General features: G+C 44.4%; 1 protein-coding gene across 3 annotated transcripts in view; it reads left to right on the plus strand.

The window, feature by feature from the left end:
- Window positions 1-11,213, plus strand: part of LOC135124292 (zinc finger SWIM domain-containing protein 5-like) — a 132,564-nt gene extending 121,351 nt beyond the window's left edge. The window contains exons 1-10 of one of the 3 annotated variants that reach the window (XM_064049252.1): window positions 5,142-5,233; window positions 5,416-5,708; window positions 5,971-6,276; window positions 6,327-6,604; window positions 6,656-6,792; window positions 7,519-8,475; window positions 8,671-8,834; window positions 8,883-9,149; window positions 9,197-9,415; window positions 9,469-11,213. In XM_064049252.1, coding sequence (XP_063905322.1) covers window positions 5,430-5,708; window positions 5,971-6,276; window positions 6,327-6,604; window positions 6,656-6,792; window positions 7,519-8,475; window positions 8,671-8,834; window positions 8,883-9,149; window positions 9,197-9,415; window positions 9,469-9,978 — 3,117 coding nt within the window. In that variant the 5' untranslated portion in view covers window positions 5,142-5,233; window positions 5,416-5,429 and the 3' untranslated portion in view covers window positions 9,979-11,213. Of the gene's footprint in view, window positions 1-1,628; window positions 5,234-5,415; window positions 5,709-5,970; window positions 6,277-6,326; window positions 6,605-6,655; window positions 6,793-7,518; window positions 8,476-8,670; window positions 8,835-8,882; window positions 9,150-9,196; window positions 9,416-9,468 lie in introns of those variants that run through there. The other 2 variants (XM_064049251.1, XR_010279779.1) reach the window with 2 other exon arrangements.
- Window positions 11,214-11,388: the final 175 nt, after the last annotated feature.

Here is an 11,388-nt window from a genome sequence, read left to right on the forward strand (position 1 = left end):
TTAACTTCGTGTTTTCACGACTTTTCACAGCTTGCAGAATACGAAAATGTCCGTCTCTCTAAGTACTTTATTACCCAACAAAGTCGTGATAGTTTGAATAAAGAGCGATGGACTTTGGGTCTACATTTCTTAGACTACTTTTTTCTAGATGTGACGATCAGACAACGTTAAATGGGTACAGTTAGTAGCGATTGTGACTCGATTATTGAAACCATGCCGTATCAAAGATATCAAAACTGTCAAAATAAGTTTGAAAAAACAAGGTCAGAAGTGCGTTTCAGATGTCGCCTAAATTTTGTTTTTTTCCCCCCAAGAACCAAGTTGAGTATTTTGCTTTTGTACCATCACTACTAATATAATGGTAACATGACCCCATGCGCCGTAATTGTATCTCTCTGTGTAACCTATTTTTGCCAATTTGTTTCGTAACTCTAAAGGTCTTGATGGTATTTTTATTGGTAATTTGAAACTCCACCTTGAACTGTTGCGTCAAAATAACGGACCAAACTGGTCGCTTTCCACCCATCGACGACATTTCAATCAAATCTGCAGGCAAAACCGGTGAAAATAACCACGAGTTAAATGGGGCCCTCGGGCACTTACGACGTGTCGTAATTGTGAAATATAAGCGCCCGAAAGAATTAGGCGTAGCCGTCCCATTACTCAATTCGCGTTGACAAGAAATTTTCCAAGAATACTCCACAAAGCCATCATCTGCCACATCGTATCAGGCTGCCCCACGCAATAGGCAACCGGTCGGAAAGCCCCCGGACTTCGAACACGCCATATATCCGAAATTCAAAAATTCCCCGTTTCTTTCCGCCGATCAATTTGTTCTCCATTCATCAGCGTACGTTTCTCCTACGATTAAAAGCAACAAAGCCACGCGAATAATGCGAGCTTTAAATGATAAATTAATTTCTGTCCCGCGGCTACGAAACCATTCAATACGGTGAATAGCCTGATTGAATTACGCTCACAATGCCAGCAACTTTGATGTTTTCCATGGGCCCGCCGCCGCCGCCGCCGCCGTGCACCCATTTCGCGAAAATCGCCAATTGTCGGCCCTCGGCGGGCGCCCCCATTAAAGCCAGCTCGCGATAAATACGCCGCAACCACACCTTTTTTAAAGCTGAACCGAACCGGAGGCAGGAGTCTCCGCCCAACCGCTGTAACGATTTCATATTACAGAGTTTTTCTGGGCGCAGGGGCCGCCTTGGCGCCCGGGGAACAAAAACTATAAAGTTTTGCTATAAAATTGTAATATTACACTATATACAGGTTGCAACGAGAGGGAGCCCGCGTTTATTGATCGGGCCACCGCCGCTTCTCCACTCTAGACGCGACTGATTCCGCGATATCACACGGAGAGATGAGGGTGAACATCCCCTTTAAAATAAATTAAAGGGCTGCGTTTCGGCCCGTACAAACACGACGGGGTTTTTCAGACGCTGCTATTGTGTTGCGGCACTCGAAAATGGGCAAATATTTAATTTAGGGAGCGGGGGCGGCGGAATTCTTAAAAACAGACAAATTCCGATTGGCACGAAGCGGCTTTTAGCCGCACAAGCGGCATGAGTTGCTCCAAGTTTGTACGAAAATACACACAAGCGACGAGATCATTTTCATTAATTTTTTCATGATTGTGTGAAAAATGTGGGTCTGAGTACGGTCCTGCTCCGTTGGCGCTGTAGCCACGAACGCGACGTTTCCGCGCCGTCACTCTAGACACCACCACTCTGTCCGTTATTTTGAGGTTATGATCGGCCGTTGACTCATCAGATGAATTTCTACATAATTCGGGGGTTTTTAACGACTTTATCACCGTTTTATCGATAAACGGAGTGCCTTTATCATGAACGATAACAAGTTTTATACCATTATGTGTGTTCGAAGTGGTTCCCCGTGATTATTAATGTCGGAGTTTTTTCGAAAATGGGTGACCAAAACGAGGACTTTTTCGACTCGTTCGCTTTACAGAAGTTGTGCAAGCCGAAAAGATTCAACTTTAAGGAGATTGTGGGGAAGAAAGATGAACCACGACCATCGGACAAAGATTCGCGTTTTGAGGTTATGTTGCCACAAACGGGGGCTGCCATCAAGTCGACGGTTGAAAACACAGGTCATGTGAACCATACTAAAACGAATGACGGGAAATTGACGATTCTTAAAAATGTGAACAAACTAAAAACAAGTCTGAGTTTAATGGAGAAAGCGCCGCAGAAATTGACGAAAATAGATTCTTTCGAGGAATTTAAGATTGATGATAGGAAAAGTGGCGCGGGCACGAAATTCAGTTTTAAGAAAAACAATTCAAGCGTGGGTGAAATTAACTTGAAACACACTTCACCCTCGAAAAATAAGTCTTCCGGTGAAGTAAGTAGCAAAGAAGTCAAAGCAAAAACTTCCGTTAGTTCAAAGTTTACATTCAAGAAGACGTCGAACGGTAGTTCGACTAATTTGGAATTTAAGAAAAGTGCCTTAACTTCAGCCAATCAAAATCCAAAGTATACCGACCCGTTCAGTGACGAGTCCTTTGAGAATTCTTACCAAATATTGAGTAGCAATGAGACAACACCAAAGACTCCAGCTACCAAAAAATTTACTTTCAAGAAATCAACCGACCCCACGAGCTCAACACTAAAACCACAAGTGAATAGATCACCCACACACGAATCTAGTAAAAATTTTGATTTTAACCAACTGGATGCCAGTACTAGTCAAGATTTTTCCAATTCACAGACACCCCAAAACTCGCAACCCTGTCATTCCAACTTTAGTCAAGATGATTACATGGACGACGAAACGTTTGCTAGTTTTTTGGCGTGCGACATGGACCCTTTTTCGCAGAGTGCCCCCTCAGAACCCCCGGAACCGCAGATCCTCGATGTCTCCTTAAACAGCGTGAGTTTTTCCGGGCGCAAAGACAACTCAGAGGAGTTCCGCAAAAAGTACCCCCACACCGAAGTAATGTACGAAGTACTGCATCAAAAATTCGGTCTTCGGCATTTCCGGCCCCACCAAGAAGAAATAATTAATGCAAGTTTGACTCAGCACGACTGCTTCGTGCTTATGCCCACTGGTGGCGGAAAAAGTTTGTGTTACCAGTTACCGGCGATGCTCATGCCCGGTGTAACAATAGTGATATCGCCGCTACGAGCCCTCATTAGCGACCAAGTTGACAAATTAAACGCTTTGGATATTCCTTCAGCCCATCTTTGTTCAGACGTGAAGAAAGCAGATGAAGAGATTATTTACCAGAAGCTACACATGCGCGAACCTATCATAAAACTGTTGTATCTCACCCCGGAAAAAATGGTAGCTTCGGCGAAAGTGATAGATATGATCAAGTCGTTGTATCAGAGAGGGAAATTGGCAAGGTTTGTCATCGACGAGGTGCATTGTTTGTCGCAGTGGGGCCACGATTTTCGCCCAGACTACAAGCAGTTGTCTTCGTTACGAAAACTGTATAGTGAAGTACCTATAATCTGTCTCACGGCGACTGCCACCAAGCAGGTGCAAGGCGACGTATCCAACATCTTGAGTTTAAAAAACATAAAAACGTTCATCCGCAGTTTTAACAGACCTAACATTAAGTACAAAGTTATACCCAAAGCGGGTAAGAAAGTTGTAGAAGAGGTCGCCAATTTGATCAAGTCGAAGTTCTATCGAAAATCCGGAATCATCTATTGTTTGTGTCGCGCTGATTGCGAAAAACTCGCTGATGATTTGAGTCGCTTGGGTATCAAAGCGCGCGCTTATCACGCAGGAATGAGTGATAAAATTCGCGAAAAACAACAGAGAGAGTGGATGCAGGACCAATTCCACGTTATTGTGGCCACTATAGCGTTCGGAATGGGGATTGATAAGCCGGACGTGCGATTCGTCATCCACAATTCCATACCCAAGTCGGTGGAAGCCTTCTACCAAGAGTCGGGACGTGCGGGTCGGGATGGCGAACCTTCCTACTCTTACCTGTTCTACGCGTATACTGACGCAGGTCGCCTTAAGCGTCTGATGCAAATGGACCGCAACGTCAACCGTAATACTTTAGACGGCCACTTTGAGAATCTCCACCAGATGGTGTCCTTCTGCGAAAACACAGTTGATTGTAGAAGGTACCTACAACTCATGCATTTAGGGGAGAAGTTCGATCGCAAGATTTGTATGGACAGTAAAGACATGATGTGCGACAATTGTGAGAATGTGGCCAAGTTTAAATTGTCTGATGTGACGAAAGAAGCAAGGGAGTTGAGCCAGTTGGTGAACGATTTGACGCGGACTGAAAATGTGACTATGCTTCACGTAGCGGATGTGTATAAAGGTTCCAAGGTGAAGAAAATCTTGGATAAGAGACACGACCAACACCGATTTTATGGTAACGGGAGTGGGTTAGACAGAACTGATATCCAGAGGATTTTAGTCGACTTAGTCTTGAAGAAGATTTTAACTGACTTTTGTACCTATACTGGCGATTTTCCGGTCGTGTACATCAAATCAGGACCCAAATTCAACACGTTCAGTCAGAGCGACTTAAAGATTTCGATTCCGATTGGTGCTGCTAAAGTGGCCGCTGTAGCTAAAGTCGTCAAGGTTTCTGACGATAGTCCGGGTCCTTCCACGTCCACTGCCACTAAAACTGTGGCTGTTAGCAACTACAAGATTAATTGTATTCGGGTGTCGTGCCACGAAGAGCTTCTCGAGCAGTGTAGACAGTTGGCGGTGGAACGCAACACCACGCTCTCCTCCATCATGAATTTATCAGCAATCAAAAACATGTCTGAGGTTTTACCAAACACCAAAGAGGAGTTTATGAAGATCCAGCACGTAACGAAAGCCAATTACGAAAAGTTCGGTGAATATTTTCTAAAAATAACGACCAAGTATAGGGAACAATTAGATAAATTGAAAACTCCGGTGCCTTCGTTTAGTGACTCTAGTGTTTTTGAAGAGGACGATTGGTACGATAGTTCGCAAGGTTCGCGTGGTGGTACTAAACGTAAATCCACGGGAGGTTATAAAAAGAACTTCAAGCGCTTTAAGAAGAGTGGTTACAAGAAGGGAAAGGGGAAGAGTAAAGCGAAGAGTAAGAAGAAGGCAAGTCCTAAGAAGAAGAAATCCACCGGGTTGGGCTTAATGCCGCTGAAGAAATAGATTCTCGATAGAATCGAGGCGCTTTTCTAGTCACTAGTTTTAAGTTTGTTGAATCAACAGTGAGGGGAACTAATTTAAGGTACGAAATAAAAATTGTTAACTATTTCGGTATTTTTAATAAATAGCTTCATATTTCGTCGTTTGAATTTTTCCACATACATTAACCCTACTTTTTTTAAAACATGAGAAGATTCCGTTTTAGTGGACTATTTAAGTTAATCTATACGTTACCTCCATTAACGTTTTCGTTTCCTCTTCCAGAAACTCTGCTCCAGATGGACCGCCAGCAGCTGCAAAAGTTCGTTCAGTACTTGATCTCGGAGCACCACACGGAAGTGTTGCCAACCGCCCAGAAGCTGGCCGACGAAATCCTCCAGCAGCGTTCAGAGATCAACCAAATTCCTGGTGCTCCAGACCCGACTGCTGGGGCTTCGGCGGACGACGAGCACTCGTGGCATCTAGACGAAGAACAAGTGTGCGAGCAAGTCAAATCTTACCTGTCGCAAGGGGGGTACTACAACGCCAACAAACAACTCAACTCGTTGTTCTCGAAGGTAAATCAAAGTGGCCACTGACAATTGTGACAGATGTCATCGTAACTTAACAATGTCAACTATTACTAAGAAGCGGCAAATCTGAGCATTTACAAATTTCATAGGTCACTAGTTGTACGAAAAACTAGTCTAGCGAGCACTTGATTTGACAGTTAATTGACCGTAAATGTCCAACTTAGTAAACAAGAACAAGGAACTACAACAAATGCAACAAAAAAATTGTTTAACATATTTTTAACAAGTTTTTTTGGTATCTTCGCAGGTGCGCGAGATGTTGCGTGCCCAGGACTCAAACGGCGCGAGGATGTTGACGTTGATCACCGAGCAGTTCCTTTCCGATCCCAGGTTGCAAATGTGGCGTAACCAAGGTACACCAATGACTGATAAATGTAGGCAACTGTGGGATCAGCTGGGTTCGTTGTGGGTGTGCATCGTACTAAACCCCAATTGCACACAACACGAAAAACAGCAGTGGAAGTTGTTGCTGGAAAAGTGGACACTGATCGATGTGTGTCCGCCGGAAGATCCAGACTTTAGGTTACAGGAGAACCACTCGCATAGGGATTCGGTACGATTGGTACTTTGTGCTATGGGCGACTTTTCATTGTTTTTTTGCAGTACGTTAATAGAGATAGAGACAGAGATAGGGATCGGTATTACCAGGATCGGGATAGGGATAGGTACGCGGATAGAGAACGTGATAGGAGAGATCGACGGGATCGCGACAGGGAGAGGGAAAGAGACAGGAATAGGGCAGCTTATGATTCGTCGGACAGTTCGGAGGATGACGACGACGGCGATAGTTCTTATAGTCCTAGGAATAGTAAACGTTTACGATTATCAGGGAGTCATTCTAAGTCAAGCTTACCAGCGTTACCAAGGACAATTTTTCATAGGTACTTTTGTAAGTTTATTGGTGTGGGCGGAAGTAACGTTGGTGTTTCCAGGGCATTAGATGCGGTAGGCATGTCTTGGGATAACATGCATTTAAAAAACATTCTATCTAGTGATACTTATTGTTCACATGTTCCTGACACTACGAGTTCCGGCAGTTTTAATTCTCAAGGCCAACCCCTGTGGCACGGTGAGTAAATTAATTTCACTAATAGAGTCGTCATTGAGTAAATGTTGTTTGCGTGTGATTGGCATTTAAGATATTTTCTTGGGATGGGCAACTTGATGTTGCAAGAAGTACTAAACCTTATTCCATCTCTCTAAATTACTTAAAGGTTGCTACCTGCGTAAGAATTAAATTGACCTCATCGGTTCCGGTTCCATAAGAATGAGTGAACAGGGCTTTTTTAATGGAACTTCCTGTAAACGCAACACAATGATCGCAATAATGTAGCTATGCAAACTGATTAATCGAGGAAACAGCGTTTGTCTGTTGTTCATTCCGGTTTTAATGGCACTTGGCAAACGATTGCCACAATTTTAATTTTTTTGACATTGCAACCTTCAAACGGTGTCTAATTTTAGAAATAATGACCCATAAACAAACAGCTTATACTGCTTGAACTTTGAAACCCCTTTTAAGTTTATTATGCGAATAATAATCGGCGGGTTTCGAAATTCCCACTGGGGTTTTATCCGATTAACATGTTTACCATTTCTATAAAATAATTAATTTATAAGATTGAGTCGCTGAGTAGTAAAATTTATATTTATCTAAATTTAAAACAGGAAATCTGAAGCACTGATATTTTTATTCATGGCCTCCGATAAGTGGATGACGTCATCCGAAAAAAATAAAATTTCGTCACTCTAACCTCATTGTTTTGCAACCGATTAAAATTTCGATTTTATTTAGAACCGATACCGCTCTGCGCTGCCCGAGTGGACTCTCTCCGTTCCCACGGTCACATGGAAGCCGCCTTGCGACTCGCCGTCTCCGTGGTGCGCACCATGAAGCAACAACAGCTGGTGGCTCAGCGCCGTTGGCACGAGAGCCAACAAGCCAGCAGTAGCAGTAGCAATAATGGCAAATGTCAGCCTAGTTGCAAGACGACGCCGTGCACCTCCAGGTGCACGGGTCAGTGCAACAACCACTCATGTTCCACCACGTCGATCACCGCCCCCGCAAACACGGACTGTTGGGTGGGCCACCCCCTCGACCCCATCGGCTGCCTCTTCGACACCCTGGCCGACGCCTCCGTCATCCCCGACGACCAAAGGCCCCGAACGCCGAGCTATCTAGACATAGTAGGAATGGAAGAACAACACAATAACATACGGCCTAGGTATCACCACGTGCCCGTCGTGGGCTCGAGAGACCGCTCGGAGACCTACCTAACGCTGGCTTTCGAAGTGGCCTTGATCGGTTTGGGCCAGCAGCGGATCATGCCGGTGGGGCTGTACGCTCAGGAGAAGGCCTGCAAGCAGGAGGACCGTCTCATAGCGAAGCTGCAGGAAATCGAGCTCGACAATAGTCTGATCGCGGTGCTAAGGCGGCAAGCGATTATTCTTCTGGAAGGGGGGCCGACGAGTGGCTTGGGGATCGGGATTCACCCGGAGAGCATCCCCATGCACACTTTCGCGAGATTTTTGTTCTTGTCGTTGTTGAGTTGTTATCCGGATTTGGCTTACGAGGTCGGGTTGAGGGCTATGCGGTTGCCGTTGTTGGAAGAACACGAGGATTCGGACGATCCGCTGGGTGGGAACGCGAGCAGCTCGTTGATGATGAGCAGGTCGCCGAGGTGGTTCACGTTGGGGCACATCGAAACGCAGCAGTGCACGCTCAGTTCGACGATGCTCAGTGCGGCAAAAGGTGAGTCTTCCATTCAACGATTTGGTTATCGACGTAGTAGGTCTAGTGAACCGTGGTCTAGTGTCTCTGACATGACAGTTGAAATGTCAACCAAGAATTTCATAATTTAAAAATCACTATATTTTCATAGCCATCTGCGTCGACAACCATTTTGAAATAAATATGTTCACTGATAAAATAAATTTGTTTGAACAGGTGAAGTGATGAGGTTAAGAACGGTCCTAGAATCTTCCCAAAGGCATATCCACAGTTCTTCCCATTTGTTTAAACTTGCTCAAGATGCGTTTCGGTTTGCGACCCCGGAGAACGGCCCAAGGCATCCGACTCTACTAAGTGTAGCTTTCGAGCTGGGTTTGCAGGTAAGTAAACGCCCACCACACCCCGAATTTTCTAACACTGTGTCTCAGGTGATGAGAATGACCCTGTCGTCGTTAAATTGGCGGCGCCGAGAGATGGTGCGGTGGCTCGTGACCTGCGCCACCGAAGTCGGAGTGGACGCCCTAATTTCAATCATGCAGAATTGGTACCAGTTCTTCACAGCAACTGAAGCTACCGGTCCTGTCGCGACAACAATCATGTCTCACAGTACCATAATGCGTCTTAATCTTAGCTTTAGTCAACAAGAAGAATTGTCTGGTTGTGCGCGAACGCTCGCTTTGCAATGTGCAACTAAGGTGAGTCGTTGCGTCGTTAGTACTTTATTTAATGCAAAATCACTCAGGACCCTCCAAATTGTGCCTTGAATGCCCTGACGTTGTGTGAGAACGAAGCCATGGCCTTCGAAACCGCTTACCAGATCGTCGTCGACGCCGCCTCCCACATTATGACCTCCTCGCAGCTGTTCACCATCGCGCGGTATATGGAGCACCGCGGCTACCCTACCAGAGCCTATAAACTTGCCATGTTGGCCATGAAGAACGTACATCTCGCCTACAATCAGGTGAGTCGATTTGTAATCAATCTTTGTAGGTATTTTGTATGTTGTTGTTCTAGGACACCCATCCAGCAATAAACGACATCCACTGGGCGTGCGCCCTCAGCCACTCCCTGGGGAAGACCGAACTGTCCAACATGATCCCGCTTCTGGTGAAGAACGTGCAGTGCGCCACCGTGCTGTCCGACATCCTGCGGCGGTGTAGCATGACCGCCCCCGGCATCTCGTGCTCGCACCCGCCGCCGCTCGAGACCGGCAAGCACCATTCCCACCCCCACCGGAGTCGCAGCTGCGCGCCCGGCATCAAGCCGCTGTCGTACGACCGGCCGCCGCTGCGCCAGCTGCTGGAGGCGGCCGTCGCCGCCTACATCAACACCACTCATTCGCGGCTGACGCACATCTCGCCGCGGCACTACGGCGATTTCATAGACTTCTTAACGAAGGCCAGGGACACGTTCGTCCTGGCGCACGACGGGCATGCGCAGTTCACCCAGTTGATCGAGAACATGAAGGTGGCGTATAAGGGAAAGAAGAAGTTGATGTTTCTGGTGAAGGAGAGGTTCGGCTGATACACGAAAAAGTGATACATGTAGTGTGCGATCGTCACAATCTTGTTTGTATCAGCTCTGAGCGACTGTACTGTATGTAGCGAAGCTTCGATTTTTTTTTATCTATTTCTCTCTAACTTCAGTAGCCTAATGTAACCGGACAATATTCACGAGATGAGATTTTTTCTGTGTTAATTTATTGACTGTTACTCCCCTTGAACAGACTGATTTATATTGTTTACGGGCAACCGCGTCAAACTTCACGCTGGTCACGTGATAATCATAATTATGTGTATATTTTCTAAGTAGTAGGTAAGGACAGAGGTCAGTTTGATGTTTGACGGGTTGCGCTGGATCTCAGTTGTCTTATAGTATTATTATTTTTTTTTTATTTTGTATATTTCGTCGTAGCATTTTTGTCGCCGTTTCGTTCCCCCCTTCAGCATCTTCTCTCATTATTTAATGTTATACTTGTTTACCAAAGATTGTTGTTTGTATAGTATTTATGTACATATACCGTAAGAGATATAGTCTCATTAGTTGAAGTGAAAGCATCCTTGTGGTACCGTTTTTTACGTCGTGTGTTCTATATTTATTTGACGCCGTTCAAGCGATGCTTTCCACAATTACAAGGTAAATGCTTCCTGTTATATTTATATGATACAGTATCGATAAGTACAAAATAACTCTAAAAAAGCAGTCGACCAAGCTGTAGCGCAATGTCAGCTGTCATTCCATAAGCTACCTCTCCAAGCTAACCTAACATTCAACTGCGCTTCGTTTTGTTTTTCGGGTTGGATGTTTTCAACTTGACTGAATTCATATTGATGAAAATCAAATGACATGCTTGGCTCCACATTTTCAAAAAAATTAAAGTTGAACGTCGTTGCCGGAACAACTTGTTTTGATTGTTTTTTCGTGTCTGTGATTGAATCTTTTAATTTAACTATTTTGTTCGTCCAGTGCCACTAAGTAAATGAGTTATCGAATTTGTGTGTTATTTTTTATTTTGTATTTAGGAAATGTATATATCAACTTGGCCAAATTGGTACACGTTCCATTCCGATGAAAATAATTTTATATAATTCGTTGTTGTATTGTGTTTTTTTTGTGTATAATACTGATTAGGAAAGTGTACATATTGCCAAAAATAACTTAGTTCATTATTTGTTAAAAAGCAATTATGCATTGAGTCTGTCTGTGTATTAATAATTTATGATTATTTTTATGATAATAAAAATATTTGTAAATGAGAACACGACTTTTTTTTAAACCCAGGTCAGTTGATGGAACCACATCGAGTGACATTTATATAATAATAAAATAATCCAGAGTCTAGTCAGGTCTTTTTTTTTTTTTTTCATATCCTAGATTCTATTAGTTTCCACTCCCACTCGATAGAAAAATATACTTATCCCCGCCCACCCACCC

The sequence above is a fragment of the Zophobas morio genome, unplaced genomic scaffold, assembly GCF_036711695.1.
Source record: "Zophobas morio isolate AGI-343-1 ecotype UQ-CSIRO unplaced genomic scaffold, CSIRO_AGI_Zmor_V1 ptg000007l, whole genome shotgun sequence".
NCBI classification, from domain to species: domain Eukaryota; kingdom Metazoa; phylum Arthropoda; class Insecta; order Coleoptera; family Tenebrionidae; genus Zophobas; species Zophobas morio.